Source organism: Halichoeres trimaculatus, unplaced genomic scaffold (assembly GCF_033239565.1).
Source record: "Halichoeres trimaculatus isolate MK-OKI-2021-1 unplaced genomic scaffold, fHalTri1.1 fHalTri1_scaffold_22, whole genome shotgun sequence".
Taxonomy (NCBI): Eukaryota; Metazoa; Chordata; class Actinopteri; order Labriformes; family Labridae; genus Halichoeres; species Halichoeres trimaculatus.
Genome location: NW_027437200.1, coordinates 6,645,001 through 6,663,636, shown reverse-complemented (window position 1 = coordinate 6,663,636; position 18,636 = coordinate 6,645,001). Strand labels below are relative to the sequence as shown.

Sequence of the window (18,636 nt, the reverse complement as noted above, 5' to 3'; positions counted from 1 at the left end):
AAAGTGAATTGGAAGCACCTTTTTTTTTTTTTGCAAAAGCATGTTGCGTTGTCATAGCAACACACACCCCTCACCTCCTCGGCCTCAATCCTCCCCCGCTCTGCTGTTAGTTCTGTGTTCAGTGCAGATGTTTGTGTTTTTGACCGTCAGTGAAGGCATCAGGAAGGCTGTGAGGAGGTTAGAGTCAGAGAGCAGCAGGAGGGAGGGATGATAATGATTTTCATTCAATGTTCCTGCCTGTTTTGAGTTGGCGTGGTCACAGCCAACAGTTTGACCAGGGAATAAAAACACTCATGTTCACAAAATGACATCAACACCAGCGTCTGAATGGAAGTCACATATTATTTTACTCAAGTTGTGCGCAATACTAGTCATAATGGAAACACTGGATACGCCCAGTTGTTCTTTATCGAAGCTTCAGAAATATCACTTTTATTTTGCGAAAAGTTGTGATAGAAACGCAGCCTGACCTTTTGTGACGCATCAATTAACTGAAGGGCAGATCAAGCAAGACAGGAAGTTGTGAGTGTAAACTACCTATAAACAAACAAAATATAACAAACCGTGTCAAAACTGGATTGTATTTAAATTGACTATAACAACAAACCAACATAATGAGTGGAGGCCGGAGTCAACAGCTTTGAGGTTTTACAGCCCTGCTCTCTTGACCCTCTATCACTTATAAAACTGGGCAGTTATCAATCACCACCTCAAAAGACTGCAACAGATGGAATCTGATGCATGATTTCTGTTTAAGATTTGGCGTCATTTCCAAAATCTTAGCTCAACATCTGGATGAAAACATATGTAGAGTTAGTTATTTAGAGAACTGAACGTCTACAGATTATCACTACTTAATTTGTAGCATCAGCAAAGATGGCTGAACATCCACAGAGGAGAAAAGCCAGCTGAGTGTTTTCAGAACTAATGACCAGAGATTTCCTGTGAGTGTGGACATGTGTGAAATGAACCAGCTTCTTCAAACACTGGGTCTAGTGGGAGCCTCGAGAGGAGAAATATAAAAGCATCTGTGTGGGAAGTGTGGTCTCAGCTGATGGAGTACGCAGCTTTGTGTGTGGTCATCCATTAAAAGAGAGTGATATGTTTGCCAGGCTTTCTGTGTTTATGACATGTACACAGCACTTCAGCTCTGAAGATCTTTGTCTACAGCGTGTGTCTGTGGGTGTGTGAGTGTGTGTGATGGCTGGGAATCATTAGAGTCAGAAAAGCCTCCTCTCACATCTGTGCAGAAGACTTCAAAGAACGTCTCTCTTACCTTTGCACTTGTAGCCTTGCTTGTAGAAGCCCCATATCTAGAAAAAGGCAGAGAGGAGAGAAAAGGCAGAAGGATTGGGCGTTAATTAAGATCTGTTTTCTGTTCTGGCGAGAGGACTGTGAAAATCATCAGGGTGATGCTGCAATTACAGAAAGCTCTGAGCAGACAGAAGGCGCACTATTGTGAGCTTGAAGTGATGTCCAAAGTTTTCTTTGGAACAAATATTAGACTTGCACTGATGCATTTTTAGAAGCTGCAGTTTTTAGGAGTCCATTTTCTTCACAGCTATGTAATTGTTAACTCCCACTTTCTGCTGAACTTCAGAAAATCTGATCCTCTGCAGATTCGTCTCAGATTTGTTTTCAAAAGCTTAAAACAGCAACAATCACTGTCCTGCACATTTCACATTGCAACATATTGTTGCTCCACCTGTGGCACCACCCTGTTGATTGTAGTTGCCTGTTACAGCAGCTCTCTCTTCCTTGTCAGTTTCTTGTGATTTTTCCATCTCTTTTTCAGCATCTTTCTATTTGGAGTGGATCATTACTTTGTATCGTTTCTGTGTCTGTCATGGACACCAAACTGGTTGTTTCTTCAGTGATATTTTCACTATTTTTTCTCCTGTGTTTGTCAGGAGATCCTACATGTAACCACAACCGTATTGTTTACATGGGTAATCAGCTGTCAGCAGCCTGTTAGCATGTCAATGCTAACTGGTGCAAGGCCTGATGTCTTCCCCACAAGGTGAGGAGAAGGATGTGAGGATGACGTGCTGGTTTTCAGGTGACATCTACCTGTCCTTCGATCCATCGTTATTGAGAACACAAGATTTATCTCCAATAAGATGGACAGGCTAGCCATGCTAACCCAGCAACAGAGGGAATACCAGAGGGCAGAGTAGCATCAAGCTATTCACAGACATGGCTAACAGAGATAACATTAGACACCAACGCCACATTGGAAGAGCTTCACCTGCTGTGAGCAGACAGGATCCAGGAGACAGAGACTGAACAGACTGCTGAAAAAGCTCAGTCCTGGACCCTGTGGAGGTGGAGGCTGGCTGAACTGGACAATGATGGACAAGCTGTCAGCATCTATTTTCTTATGGAGCTTTTTTCACTTTCTATACACTTTCTTACTTTTGTTTTCTTGATTGCTGCTGTGACTCCTCCTGAATTTTCCCCTCAGGAGTAAGTAAAGTATTTTCTATTCTATTCTATTCTCAGGACAAAAGGACATGTCTTAAAGTTTAAATAAAAGTTGACGCCCCTCCTGCTTCATCATGGCTTAAAGAACATTTTAAATTTCTGAAAACGCAGTTTATTCAAATATGTGTCCTGCAAAAAAAAAAAAAAAACAAGTTTTTGTTTTGCTCCTTCACTTATAAAGTGTGAGAATGCCCTGTTACAGTGTTTTTAGTCTAAAATAATCAGGTATAGATTTTTTTAAATAGTCAGAAGACTTTTCTTAGAGACTGGGAAAAAAAATCATCATTCACTTTAGGAAGAGTCCTGGCGGTTTTGAGCTCCTTCTTGCTCAACGGGACCTTCGAAGCAGCAGGATCATCATTTTCAAATCATGTCCAATAAATTGATTTTACCTCAGGTGGACTCCAATTAAGCTGTATGAAAATCTCAAGGATGATCAGTGGAAACAGGATGCACCTGAGCTACATTCAGAGCTTAGTGGCAGAGGCTGTGAATACATTCAAACGTGTGATTTCTTAGGTTGTTATTTTCAATAATTTTGCAAAGATTAAATTTTTTAAAAAAAATATTAAAAATATTAAAAAATCACACTTTCATTATGGAGTGGTGTGTGTAGAATTTTGAGGAAGACCTTGATTTTTCTTTTGTTGTGGAATGAGATGAATATCTCTGTATGCTCTATAACCTTCCGACAATTATAACCTCTTCACTGTGACAAAGGACCCCGACCTTTGACCTGGGCTCCTATGCATCTCGTCAGGATTGCAATCCATGATTAACCAGTCATTTCAAACAAGAACCGTCATGTTTTTCACATCTCAAATAATTTAATGGTAAACAAATAGTGAAGAAATTTAACAACAGGAAAAAAGATGTCCAGTAGCAACTGAGAGGAAATGAGAAGGAAAGAGATGGAGGTTGGCAGGACGTACAGGGGGGCGGAGGGAACCCGAGATCAAGAGGGACGCAGGGAGCGCAAAGACAGTGGGGGGAACAATGACATGAAAGAGGCGAGCTGCAGATCACACACTGCACTGGCACATCTGAAGAGGCACAAAATATCCTGACCTCTTCACACAAACACACACACACAGACACAGGCAACAAACCAACATGCATGCAAACAAATACACACATAGATGTACATATACACAGCAACAAAGTCACATACACACATGCGCGCGCCCACAGCAGGGAGCCATGAGCACAGCCAGAGGCTCTACAACAAAGGGAAGTCGGTTACGAGGAGAACATCTAAACGCAGCTCTCATCACAGCCCAGCCTACACTGAGTGACCTTTAGAGCCTGTGGAACCTGAACAACACAATGCTCGACAAACAAGAGCCGCAAACTCAATGACTGACTGCAGATCTTTGGATCTTTACTGCTGCTAGAGATACGTAAAAAACAAAGAGGCACCTCTGAGATGTGTTTGGATTCTACTACTGATGTTTTCCTGAAGGCTAACTTTCTTTTGTATTTGCACTTAAGTACGATGAAGAATCAGGAAAAAACTCCAGATGTTATATGGGGAAAATGTTGGGTACTATGATTACAAAAAATGATCAAGGAATTTCCTCTGCCTTAAGGAATTGTTACATTTTTGAAAAAACTCAAAGAAGGCTGTCCTGTTCAGACTACTTTTAATGTGGCACACAGAGCTGACTTTGCACACGTAAGCAGTGTCATCAACTCCGTAACATTATGTAGTGACTTTCCAGACCCCTCTGTCGACTTTTTTTTCAGAGCCATCTAGCAACAAATCGAGTAGCTTTTCTTGAGTTTGGAGACTGACATGAAAACATGTACTGATCTACAGCACCCGCTGCCTTTCAACGAGCAGTACATGCTGAGCCCCTTCCCTATCCAAAACACACACAGAAAGACTCCTCGCCCACACCGGTCTCAGCCGCAGCAAGAGCAGGAAACTGCATTCCAATGAAAAGTGGAGGAGGACTGATATTTTGACTTGACAACCAAAGAAAGTTCATTTGTAGGTCTTAACAATTACATGCAAATGACTTGTTATGCAAATTAGACCATTGCATCATTTAGCGGCTTTTGATTGATAAAATGCTAACGAGTATCACTGGTGCCTCATGTGCTCCTATACAGCAGGGATCACATTTTAGTCTGAACACTGCAAAGACTCAATGCCTTGTCAAGATTGTCTCATTCCCAGTTAAAATGTTTCTTTTCTAGTCAGATCTAACTGAACTTGAAATAAATCACCAATATCTATCACCAACAACTTTCATAAATTCAATAACTTCTCTTAAAATAAACAAATACAAGTTTTATTTGATTGCTCATTATCATTCATTCACTCATTTTCTATACCGCTTATCCTGTTCAGGGTCGCGGGTGGCTGGAACCTATACCAGTTGTCATTGGGTGAGAGGCTGGGTACACTCTGGTCTGGTCGCCAGCCAATCACAGGGCTGACACAGACAGACAACCATTCAATTCACACACTCTCACCTACGGACAATTTAGAGTGACCAAACTCCCCAAGGTGGGGATTTGAACCACTGACCTTCTTCCTGTGAGGTTAAAGTGCTAACCGTTGCGCCACCACACAGCCCTGAATGCTCATTAATCACCGATTAATAAAACTACACATCAAAACAATACAGACTGCAAGCCCTGTGATTGGTCCACTGGTAAGCACTTCAACATTTATGCATTCCCCCTTACATTTTCCAAAGTTCACATCAAAAAAGGGGGCCTGAACAATAACTCACTTAGCTGCAATTGTTCATATATGTGGGTATATATATATATATATATATATATATATATATATATATATAAATATATATATATATATATATATATATATATATATATATATATATATATATATATATATATATATATATATATATATATATATATATATATATATATATATAAACAGCCCTATCCCCAGTGGATGATTTCCTTTCTCTCATCCTGGTTCTCTGGAAAGTTTTTCAACAGGCATTCTGTGTGCTTAATGTTTAAATATGGACTCTCTCGCTTTCTACTTCTTGTTTTTCGCTTCCAGAAAGTCTGCGTCCTCATACATTATGAAATGAAAATTACCACTTGTGACACAAGAGAAACTCTTTGAAAGCACAGGTTCTTGTTTCTAAAGGTTCACTTTCATTGGTGTTTCTTGTTTCTTCTGCAGGGACACAGGTTGGCTTTAACTTTGTGAAAATATGAAAAACTGTTCAGGTCTTCAAACAAAAAGCATACTTCCAGATATTTATTTTCTTGTTTCTGCTGCAGACACAAAAGATATCTGTCACTGAGGTGGGTTAAAGGTCCTTTGTTTTCTTAGAAATCACTTCTCCTTCATGCCCCCTGCAGCACACAGGCAGAGCTGGTTGAACAAAGACTGCACACTGAGGCAGACAGAAGAACACTAAATTAAAATAATAAATAAATGATCTTTTGTTTTCAGCCCAGCATAATTAGTTTTGTTTTGGCTCACATAAAATCTCTTCACAGTCAGATCTGCAGAAAGGGTCACCTAATCACAGCCGCTGGAAGATTTTCTTTTTAGTCTGGGTTACAGAATTCACTTAAATGCACCAAACACAAAAGAAAGCACCAAGCACAAGATAAAGTCACAACAGAATATGATTTGTAGGATTTCATTCAGAACAAATATACTCACACAGCCTGAGAAGAATCTGTTATATTTTAACAATTCCCAACACAAAAATGTTCAAACGTCAATGTCAAATTGTTCAGGAGCAGAAGAAGAAATAAAAGACAGCTCTCGCCTCTTTTCTGGTTCTGATTCTATAAAGCTAAACTGTCATAAATCCCTAAGAGAGTTCTGCGTCACTCTTTCTGATGGCTCGAATAAAAGAGCTCTAAGCCTGCAGCGAAAAATCTCTGTGTTCTCCTGATATGCAAAGAACCTCTGGAGTGTGCCTCTTCTCTTGGTGCACTGAGTGACACTCATCTGTGTGTCTTTAACTTGGAGGTGAAGAGGCTGCAGGAAGACCCAACAACATTGCAGGAGATCTGTGTAAGACGGTGGAGGTAAGTGGACTCTGCGGTGTTTACAGGAGGCCTCTGCTCAGCTTGTACGACTTGTTTGGAACAAGTGCTGAAAAATGGGGCTGCTGGGAAAATATTGTTTTTGTGTGGGAGCCAAGAGGGAAGCTCAAAGCAGGGACAGGAGGAAGCAGCCTGTGTATCTACCTCTGCCACACACGTATTCAAAGGAAGAGGCGTGCTGCCACAGTCTTATCTCTCCCTGCTCTGTATTCTGAGTTTCCCTTCATGATCATTTGAAAACACCAAAGCTTCCCCCAGTGAGCCTTTGTGTGTGTGTGTGTCCTAATGTGCGCTCCTCTGAGTGCTAATGTTAGCCTATGCAAATAATCTATGACACACTTCTCCTGTGAGCATTACACTCCCTCTCTAGCTGCCCTCTATATGTGAACACCGTAATGAATAGGCTGTCAACTCAATGTTTGGTTGGATATGAGGAGTGTATTCCTGCTCTCATTACAGCCTGTGCTGACTCACTGTCTGTGTCTAAATAACAGAGGCCTCCTTCAGAGAATACGGGGAATGTTAAGGGCCAGAGAGCATGCAAACACACACCAACATACAAACACACAAGGAAGTAAGGCTGCCACAGAGGAAGCTTATCATCTCATCCAATTACCGTCCTCCCATATTTCCCAGGGTGCATCTTCACCAGTGTGTAGCTGTAACTCAAAGTAATTGGCAGTGCCTTGTCCTGACAGGAGGAACCTCAGAGAGATGAGCCTATCATGAGCTGCCGGGACGGATAATGAAGGGCAGATTGTCTATATGGCGGCATAGGTGCAGGACACATCACACCTTAGACCTGTGTGTATGACCTGAATCTTTGACAGAGTCCATTTGAATCAATGCGATCATTGGGAAATCCACACAAAATATCCTATTTTGTGTTAAAATCACCTTTTGGATTTGTCAAAAAATTTGTCTTTAATACTAAAAAATGCTCTTCACAGTTCAAAGACTTTTTGAGCTTCACACTGTAGAAAAAAATGTTGTTTTTTTTGTTGTTTTTTTTAATGGTAAAAAACAGCAGCTGTGGTTGCCATAGAAATAATGGTAAAAAATACGGTAAAAATGTGAACAGCTTACAGAAGAATCTGTTATTTTTTTAGTTAAATACTATTGTTATTTCTGAACAAACACAATTTTTAACTATTAAAATCAACAGCTATTCTTTGCTGAATTAGCAAATTAGCACAAAATTAGCAAATAGCATAATGCTATTTCCACTATTTCTTTCAGTAATACTGACATGTATCTGATTCAGTTTCACTGAAAAATACCAACAGCTTTGTTTAACTGTTAAATCTTCATTATAAGACATTAAAGTTTACCCCAAAGTCACGTCAAATGTAGTGCATTTTTCTGTAGTCATGTCATAGTTCACAGAGACAAACTTCCTGTCTCAGGCTAGTTCAGGGTAAAGTGTTTAATTCTCGACTGGAATGAAACTGAAACGGCTACGAGAACATTTATTTTATTTTTATTTGTTCTTAAACAATTCTATAAGATGAAATGTCAAAGAACAAAAATACTTCTACTTCTACTTTAAAATACTTCTAAAACACAAGGTAGTCCATTAATGCTGCCCCCCTCTCACTCACGATTGCAAAGTTTTTTTTTCGTTGTTACAATAAACTAATCTGCACTGTTAACCCAGAATTGTTTGAAAACAATTCTTTTAAGTAAGGTTAAATAAGAAAAAAAAAGTTTCGTTGGATTACTTTAACTACTGAGGTGCATTTTACTATTAGATATGAATCTGTGTTATGATGATGTTTTGTAACCATGAGTGAGGAGGGAACACAGTAGATTTTAGGCGTGGTCGGAAAAAAATCAAAAATCGATATATCAGGATTTTATTTTGTTTGGCAATATCGTGATTCCTTGTCAAAAAATCTTTTTTTTTCAAACTGAAATTCTTCATTTCAGTCTTTGTTTATCAACTGAAAAAATTAACACTTTTCTCCAGCAGTGGGTGAAAGTTTCTCTCTGACTCACGTAATGTGCATTTCATGGGAAAACATGGCTCCTGATTTAATCTGTAGACATTATCATCATGATTTAAGTTTTTCACATGGTCTGGTGTTAGAAAAGCAAACTAAAAATCAAAAGTATCATAAATATCGAATAATTGCAATTTTAATTGAATCGGCATATCACCCAGACCCAGTGGAAATGAGACCCTGTGTGAGGAAACTTTCTCCTTTTGTTGCTCAGACCACTCAGTGGATAAAGAGAAGTTGTAGTAGCTACGGTTGATGTAGTTTTGCCATGTTTTGTTTGGCTACTGTAGCAACTGTATTAGAATGACAGGATGGATGCACACTTTCACACTGGTATTATCCTTTGTTGCTATGGCTGGGATTTGTCACATACAGATAAAAAGACTTTTAAGTGATGGCACATTTTGCTGTACCAAGAAACACCTTGTTACAGAAACCCTCTTAGACACAGACATGGCGATGTTTAGAAGTGTGATTTAAACTAAAAGTAGATTTTATATCCTTCCTTTCAGCTATTTTCAACCTTTAAAACTCTACATTACACATGAGTATACTGTTTATATACACAGTAGGATATTTACACCACACAGCAGTGTAATTTTAGCATCAGCTGCAGCTCTAAGTGAGTCAACACATGATTAACTTAGGCTTTGTTTTCACTGAGTACTCACAAAGCCGGCGCAGTGCTCGCAGAATGTGGGCTTGACGTAGGTGGCTTCAGTGAAAGTGTGAATGAAACCCATCTTGCAGTTAAGCAGAGAGCTGGCTTTCATAAAGTAGTCGATCATCTCCTCTCTGCTGATCTGCCCGTCTCTGCGAGGGAGAGTAAAGAGAGGTGAGGCTACGAGGCAGACGCACAAAGTGTGAGTGAATCAATCTGAAAACACTCACTGGTTCTTGTCCAGCTCTCCAAACTTGCTGAGGTAAGGGAAGTTGTTCCTGATCGCTTCAAACTCGTCTCTGGAGATGTGGCCATCGCCGTCTGTGTCGAAGTTCTTGAAGACGGACTGTGAACATGAAGGTTTCAGGGTTAGCCATAGCTGGAACAAAGTGATAACTTTTACTAAATCATCAACTTGTTGCTCACTTGTGACCACAAATCACAGATATGCTTTTTTCTGTAGCTGGCAGAGAAAAGTTCCTGATAGATCATCAAGGTTCTGTTTGTTTTCTTCATTTCATCTTGAAAAGGGAAAGTTAGTTGGATAAAACAAATGAGTTTCATTACCCTCGTGAAACCATTCAGTTTTGATTACAGACAGAATGTCGGCCACACAAAACATACACAGAGGAGAATATGAGAAAGAAAGACCTGAGGGAAAAGAAAACTTTCAGTCAGCCTCAGACCACTGCAAGTAAGAACGCCCACATCATGGACAGGGAAGAGGCTGAGGTCATCCAGCCAGAGAGTGGCAAAAAAAAACAGTGCTGGAGATCAGGAAGCAGGCCTAAAGGACAGTAAAATAAAGGGCCCTACATGCTGTCACACACCTGGGATGCTGTTCACAGTCTCACAGACAACAGGCGGCGTGGCCTCACGAAGGACAAACAAACCAGGGGTAGTTTTACTACAGAGGGATTATTTGTTTATAAATAACGCCAGATGCCCGTGCAACTCGGGTGCAGAAGCACTGCAGAGTATAACAGCTTGTCAACTGACATGGAGGAGTTAACCACCAAAAAATGCATTTTTAAACTAAATATCAGCACTTTTACAGATGGTAAACGGCTCCCAGGTTTGTGAAATAGCAGTGAGTGGACAGAAGAGATCAGCAAGTGGACAGATATTAGGTGGACAGACGTTTTTTAGCGGAGAAATTCAGCGTGTACAGAGAGAGCGATTTAAACACACAGCTGTCACTCCATGCTCATGACTGCATTATCTGTGGACACTTACAAGACTGTGACAGACCAGGACGTAAACATGTGTCAATCAGAAACCCTCCCAAACCAAAAAGAGCACACAGACTGCTGAGTCTGAGACCCGGTTCATAAAAAAGAACCAGAAACTACGTCCAGAGAAATGCACTAGATCAGATAAAGACCGCACATTTGATTATTTACCTGCAAACGTCACTGGTGTTTCAGTGTAAAATGTGACCCTGTTAACTGGTGACTCTCAGCTGTTTATTACTAATGCTTTCGGCTGAGAATCCCCAGTTAGCATGGTCACTATTAACTTCAAAACACTGGTTGCGCTGTGACGGTCAAAACTTGATAGACGTTGCCTCTGTTGTGAATTATTGTTTCTAAAAACTGACCACAGAACAACCGTACATTTTTATGCTGATAACAGGTTGAATTTAGCGTTTAAAAAACGCTAACTCGTCTGAATGATTGGAGCTAAATGCTGCATCTGCGGTCAAGATGGGTGCACATCTTTATGATGACGTACACTGATAATCTCTCTATATTGTTTTTAATTGGTTCAAAAAGAACAGAGTGAACATTTGTGACTTCACCACCATGTTTTTTATTGAAACTGGAGTATGATTATGGGAAAGAAGTTGATTTTTGTCTTTTATCTAACTGTGGTTAATATTGTCACTAAAATCACAGACAGGTACGTCCCATGCAGTAAAACAACAATAACAATGCACTCAAATACTGAAAGAGCAAAAAGCAGCCAAAGTAATAATAATAATGATGATGATAATGATAATGATGCTGCTGATGATGATGATGGTGGACCAGTTAAAGCTTGCAGAAGGATTTGTGGGGGACACCGAAAAGGAATGGGTTGCAGTAATCAATGTGTGAGGTGACGAGGCTGTGGACCAGAGGGGCAGAGACGATTCTTAATTAAAAGACATGCACCAATCAATCAACTAATCAAGTGGTGCGGATTTCCTTAATTTTGGGGGATCGGGGATCAGAGATCAGAGATCGGTGATAGGCCCATCCTTACATATGAAATTGATCTCATATACCTCTGGGAAGGTCTGACAGCCAGCCATTGTTGCTTCTTGCTCTGAGACCTGAAACTCAGGACGCTTCATTAGTTAAAACAAAAAGATTTTATTGTTTCAAAGGTATTGTTCAATGATTTTCAATAAAATAAGATTGGAACATTGAAGGTAGATGCTGTCAGTTATAAGAAAAATAAATAAAAATTGGTATTGGCCCAAATCGGTATGGGCAGGTCAGGCTTTTTAAAGATCGGTGATCAGCCAGAAAATTGTGATCGGTGCACCCCTATTAATTAATGTAATTAATTAATGTCACATAGAAGTACCAGGCTATGTTACTGATGTGAGAATGGGCTTCACAGGGAGCCTGTCAGCAGTAGATTGCACACCTATGTTAAGTTTCACTGATCAGCTGTGAGGAAGGATTCTCCTCTCATGTGCAGGCCTGCTGGCTATAACAAGGAGGTGATACTTCAGGGGTAAGTGGAACAAGAAGGGAGGAAATGGGAAATGGTACGAAGAAAAGAGATGCTAACGAAAAGACTAACTTTAAAAGAAGGAGGAAAAAAGAAAACAGAGAAGAAAGATGTGTCTTTATGCATTTTGGTCTCACTCTTTGTCTCTATACTCTTTTTTTATTCCCATTTTTTAAACCTTAGCTGTTTTAATCGAGTAATTGCTTCTTCACAAGGAGCCTGAAGCATGTGACTCACATCAAGACGCTACATTGTTTCCTCTCTGTTGCATTTGTTTCCTACTTTATCTTGGAACACAAACAGTCGTTGCTTTGAGGTGGTTTCATTCTGACTTAGAAACATTAACGTTTAATGACTGTGCTGAAGTGTAGAGGAGGGGGCACAGCCGCTTGTCTTTGTGCAGTCTTGTGTAATGACAATAACCTCAAACCTTGACAGATTTAATAGACGGTTAAGCATTTCATAATCAGGCTTTGATTACATCCCGCCTGCGTGATTAATATTTCCCAGTGTTAATTGTAAATGTGAATAAATCAAGCTTGTTTCTGAGGCTTCTAAGGGCTCATTCATCACAGTGTGTTTCAGTCAGCACAGCCGTCAGAGAGCAAGTAAACAAACTGAATCCTGAAACCAAACAATGTAATTGCTCACTTTTGCTTAAAAAATATAAACCTTTCTTAATTAATATGTGGCTATAAAACTGGAAACCTAAATTAGCACAAGTACATACATCATTGCTCTGAATGTCTTGGCTTTTTTTCTCAATGATTAAAAATCGTCTCAAATGTGTCGGACTAATGACCAACCCTTATTCATTTTCTCCAATTCAAGGAGTAAAACAGAGAAAAATACCAAAAATAGAACAGCGTGGCTTTTAAATGACCCCCCAGCCTTAGTAATTATGGTGAAAGATTACTAGTCATTTGGCCAAAAGCCTTGACACTCATGTGGAGATGTGTATAACAACAGATAATTCACTCTTCAGCTGCCATCGCTGTGGAGCCCACAGGACATAATTAGCACTGTGCAGAGGGAAACGTGTGAGGTTGAGACACTCACCTCCACCATCTTCTCGATATGCTTCTTGATGATTGTAGGGTCTGCGTTCGGCTTCACCGACACCGCCCACTCATCGATCATTGTGGGCTTGGGTTCAGGCGCGGGGGCAGGGCTGGAGTTCTGCTACAAGCGGTAAAAAAACCCCACAAAGTGTGAGAGTGAGATCAATATCAATGCAGAGGAGGCTGAGGCTGTCGTCTCACAAAGGGAGGGAAAAGACAGCTACAGTGTTGAGCGGCTGTCAGGGGTCACTACAAACCGTCAAAATGTCAGAAGGGAAGGAAAACAATGATTTTCAATATGCGTCTGCAGCATTTGTGAGGACAGCTCTCAATACAAGGCTGCAAGGGAATCAATTGGAGGACTAGGTTTTCAAAGACATCTTAATGTATTTAATTTCCACATATTTCCAGAATGTTAGGATGAACATGATGTTTATCAACATGAGATTCTTAAGATCTATTAAATAAAGAAAGCAGAGGGGACAAGTGCAGTAAAAACACAACCATCTATCACATCCGGACTGGATCAGAGTGATGTACAGTTGAGGGCAAAACTATTACACCCCCAGGAATTATGGAACATTTTCCTAAAACTCTACCTAATGTTTGCAGCATTGATAAAACTTGATAAAATTTAACATTTACCAGTGCTATTTAGTAGCTTGATACTAATGAGACTAAACTGGAACTGTTTGGGCACCAGGATGTAGCTTAAGTTTAGTGAAGAAAAGGAGAGGCCTTCAACTCTTACAACAGTTCCCACAGTGAAACATGGTGGTGGTAGCATCAAGCTGTGGGGCTGTTTAGCAGCCTCAAGTACAGGGAGCCTTGCTCAGGTGAATGGCGTCATGAAAAAAGAAAATTATGTTGAGATTCTGAGAGATAACATGAAGAAATCTGCTCTTAGACCAGGCTGAGGTCATCGTTGGGTCTTCAAAAGACAATGACCCAAAGCTTACATCAAAATTGGTCCAACAGTTCCTAAAGTACACCAAAACCAAGGTCCTGGAGTGGCCCACACAGAGCCCAGATCTCAATCCTATTGAGAATCAGTGGCAGGTGCTCAAAGTAAACATCCATGTTCGGAAACCAAACAATTTGTACCAACTGGAACAATTTGCAATGGAAGAATGGGCCAAAATCCCTCAGGAGATCTGCGCCAACCCAGTAGAGAACTTCTCTAAGGGGCCGTTTACACAACAACGTTTCATCTGAAAATGCTAAAACGCAATGAAAAAAAATCTGCATTTACACAGAAAGCTGAGTGACTGAAAATTCTGTAGTAAGCATGCTAGGTCTGTAGGTGTTGCAAGAACTGTCTTGTCCAGAAGCAGTTTTTGGGAGATCTCCATCGAAGTAGAGTTGAGCCGATCATCTGGTGTATTGGGGAATACTAAGGGCAGAAGTGGAGCAACACATTTTGAAGACAGCCGCAGATTCAGCAGATTCAGCAGATTCAGCAGATTCAGCAGATTCAGCAGATTCAGCAGCTTCAGCAGATTCAGCAGCGCAAGCACGACATGGCAATTCATGACGATCACAACAACAGTACTGTTGTCCTGTTGCGCCCACACGATAGGGGGTACGACATCAGCGTTTCAACTGAAAACGCCGGCTTACTATTTACACGGCAACAGTGTTGGCAGACAGATTTTTCAGAAAAATTTCACTCTAGGGGCCATTTTCAAAAGTTTTGGTTTTAGGTCAGCTGGAACGTCATTTCTCTGGAAACGCGAGACCGAAACGCAACAAAACTTTTGCGTTTCACCCTTAAACCGTTGTCATGTAAACAAACCCTAAAGGGCTTACTACAGCGTTATCAGTAGATTTTTTCACTGCGTTTTAGCATTTTTAGATGAAACGTAGTCGTGTAAGAGGTTGCAGTCAGTTGTGGCTCAGAAGGGTACACTACAGACTATTAGTGGCGAGGGGCTAATAATTTTGGACATCTCATTTTGCTGTTTTTTGTTTCAATTCAGTGCATCAATACAGTAGCCTTATCAAACTTAGTGGAAATGATGTCTTTGTTATTTTGGTAACAGATATACTATAAACACTTGTTTTAATGGTCAATCAGAAGTTTTGTCTGATTTTATGGGGGGGGGGGGGGGGGGGGGGGTTGTTGGCCTCAACTGTATAACCCTGACACATACAGGAAATTCAAGAACAGAACAATACAGGCTTCAAAGTATGAAGAAATGCTCTGCTCACCGCAGGTTTACGAGGCTCTCTCTGCAGAGACATCTGATAGATCTCCTCCTCTGTGTGATATTGGTCCAGAGACACCTGCAGAGGAGACAAGGGGGGAGCCAGTGTCACCATTTCTTCTTGAGATTTATTCAAGCTGAGATTCTGAGGGTTTTTAGCTCCCACCACGTTGCAGATCTGATCACACATTTTCAGCTGCTGACTTTTGTAGATTTATCACAGTGTGTGCCTTGAGAACAGAGACTGTAGTCCTCATTGCAGAGGCCACAAGTTTGACCATTTGTTACATGTCTCCCCCGTGTCACTATTTCCCACATTTCCCCTCTTCAGCTGCCTTTTCTAATAAAGCAGGAATACCTGAAAAAAATCCTAAGAAATTTGGTTCAAAGTAAGAAAGAGTTTGAAGGACTTCAAGTGTAACATGAGACGTCACTCTCTGATCACCTGCAGAGCCACATTTCACTTCTTCACATCACAACTTCACTTTTTGTTTAGTACACATGGCAACATCTCAGTCCTGCACTGCTCCAAAGTTTGAGCCCATCTCTGGTGCAAATATTTATGCTCCTGACAAAATTATTTTTTCAGGTGTTCAGGCAAGAACAACATTTTTAAAACTCACCGTTGACATCAGTTAAAGACCAAATAAGGCTGATCAGTGCAGCTTTACTGAAGCAGCTGACATTTATGTACTTGTTTCACTGCAGAAGTTTCAGCAGTTCACTGGTGGCTGGTGAAAAATATTCCAGGTGGGGCTATGCTGTGCCATACTCAGTCTTTAATAACCACCTCACTAGGATTTGACACTGACTGCAGGATACCAGTGCTTTGTGAAAAAGTGTAAGTATTCCAAACAAAAATGTGTTGTCTGTGTTATCTTATGTATACAGTAATTTTGCCTTTCTGACTAGCTAGATTTTGATGTCTGGCTAAGTCGGTCCAGTTTCTTTTATCGGTCATTTTTCTAAATAAAGAACAACTTTTATTTTTGCAACTCCAGCCATGTTCATGTTTTTTTTCTGTGGACCCATTTTGTAACAGCGCTCCTTTTTCCAACGTCCACAATGCAGAGAAGAAACACCTGATGCATGGTTCCCACATTTCCACACATTCATTAATGTATATACATAATTCTAGTTACATCTTACATACTTAAAGGATAAATTTTGCCAATGTTGTTTCTTTCAGCAACTCCTCGGTTCATCCAATTTCTGTGTTTCCTCATGTTTGTTTTCTTATATGTCTTTAAAAGGTATGTAACTGAAAAGAAATTTCCCCTCGAGGAACAATTTAGTATTCTGATTCTGATTCTGATGAAATAACTAAAAATGAAAACATACTCTTTACTTGGGAGGGCGGCTAGCACTCTAGCGCCCCCTATTAGCCAGCTACTCCTGAGTTTCAGTGCCTGTCATTTTGAATCTGTTTAAAGTAAAAAAAAAAGAAACATGTAAGCAAAAAAGTTGTGAGTTTTAAATTCCGGGGAGCTCAAAGCAGAGCTCCAGCTGTGTGTAGTCGTAAAGTGAAAATATCCATTTCAGTAGAAATTACCATGAAACTGTCAGACTGTAGGAGACGGCGGCTGGTTGGAGGACCACAAACAAACAAAGTGAGGCTGCTTTTTGGCAAACTTCTAACAGACACGTCACCATTCCAGCTTCAGCTTCCTTTTAATCTGTGTTAAAACCCCTGATCTTCTCCTGAGACCTCTGAGCAAATTAAACAAACTACACTCCAGTCCGCACACAAACTGTAACTCTCATGTCATTTCAGTCACATCAGCTGGTTGTTTGTGTTTATGTCTGGGCTCCAAACTCATGAACTGAAAAGTGGTGAGTACGAATCTTAAAACCTTTCTGCAGCCTGAAGAGAAGCTGCGAAAGCTGTAACTTCATTTTTTTATGCTACATTCAAGATGTGTCTCACTAGTGCCATATAAATAAAGCCCATTTGCTTTTTTAGGATTATAAAAGCAGACATGTTGATTTTGTCAGATTTCACTGAAGGAGCTAAAAATACCCACGACCTCTCATCTGAAGTGAGATCCAGATTCAATTTATTGGATTTCAACGGCTTTTGCGTCCATGGCCATACATCTATCTATATTTTACAGCCATCGTCGATCTAAGAGGACGAGTCTTTGAGTCCCTTTCCTCAGTATAAAATCTAAAGGCCACACAAGCGTGTTTATTAGAGACACTGTTGAGAAACACTTTAGTTTATATTACACAGAAGATCCAGAAGTAAGTTTTTGCTCCATTTACCACATACCACTGTCGAAAACAATCATCCACTCCACTCATTGTGGGCCTCCTATTATTCTATCCTCGGGGTTACTCTCATTGTAATTGCGTTTCCTGTGTTTTATTGAGTTGAAGCAGTAAGTTAGGAAGGAAAAAGAGCTTTTCTTGTGTGACCCTCCTGGTTTAGTGCAGCTCTAGCTATTTCAAGGGAACAGCAAATTTTTACCACACTTGAGATGATAAAATCTCCTTTCTTTCTTGGATGCAACTCAAAAGAGGGGAATCATTTTAAACATGTTGAGCTTTTTGAGCTCCCAAGGTGAGCATATTTCCTTTATTTTGATAAATATATTGAGCAGGACTGAGATCATCAGCAGCACGCACCGGCATACGATAATTAGCTATCGACTCTGTCCAGCAAACTCCCCTGAATCCTCTCTGCTTCACAACCTGTCGAGCTGCTTCTGTCATTTCCACAAAAGAAAAAAGGAGCAGCTGCTGTAATCTCTCGTGAACACCTGTCGCCAGATTACGTGATTGATCTCCTGGGATTTCTAAACTTCAGTAAGCTTTCCCTCTAAAAATCCAGGAAACTCTTATCTGCATCTGCCAAAAAAAGCACTGACACACACACTCAGAGGTTTAGTGTGAAGTTTGAAAACAGCACTACAGCTTTCATGCTGGAGTGCAGGCAGCTACAAAGCTGAGATCAGTCTCAAAGTATTCCCAGTTCAGAAGCTCTGACTAAATATAAGAGTCATCCCTTTATTCTGCAGCGTCCTGATTATTAATGCCAGCTTATTGAGGGTGGCTGACTAAGAGGACTCAGATGTTTAAAAGAGGAAAGCATATTTGAGTGCCAAGGAAGGTAAACACTGTTCTGAAACATGAAAAACTGAAGAATAGTAACACAGACCTTGTATTTCTACAGGACTTTTTCAGTCAAAGTAGTTCACAGCTGAGGGCTTGATTCACAATGGGATTGTGCCGCTTTTTAGCTCGCTAATGAACCAAGAGGACATCATCTAATTCAAGCATCTGTGAGCACCAGTGCTGTCTGCATACATTGAAAAAAGGCCATTAAGCATGTGTTTGGGTCAATGGGCATCACTTGCAACAAAACAGATTTTTTTTGTACCCAGCTGCAACATTTATTTGCTCTTTCAGGTTCCAGCTTTTGATTGATCACAGAG

The 18,636-nt window shown here is 40.4% G+C and overlaps 1 protein-coding gene across 2 annotated transcripts in view; it reads right to left on the bottom strand.

Moving 5' to 3' along the window:
• The window catches only part of LOC141784391 (RAS guanyl-releasing protein 2-like), a 72,480-nt gene that overhangs the window by 13,192 nt on the left and 40,652 nt on the right, over nucleotides 1–18,636 (bottom strand). The window contains exons 10-14 of one of the 2 annotated variants that reach the window (XM_074662220.1): nucleotides 15,204–15,278; nucleotides 12,991–13,110; nucleotides 9,438–9,553; nucleotides 9,218–9,359; nucleotides 1,277–1,313 (exon numbers count right to left, since the gene is read on the bottom strand). In XM_074662220.1, coding sequence (XP_074518321.1) covers nucleotides 1,277–1,313; nucleotides 9,218–9,359; nucleotides 9,438–9,553; nucleotides 12,991–13,110; nucleotides 15,204–15,278 — 490 coding nt within the window. Of the gene's footprint in view, nucleotides 1–1,276; nucleotides 1,314–9,217; nucleotides 9,360–9,437; nucleotides 9,554–12,990; nucleotides 13,114–15,203; nucleotides 15,279–18,636 lie in introns of both variants that reach the window. The other variant, XM_074662219.1, reaches the window with a different exon arrangement.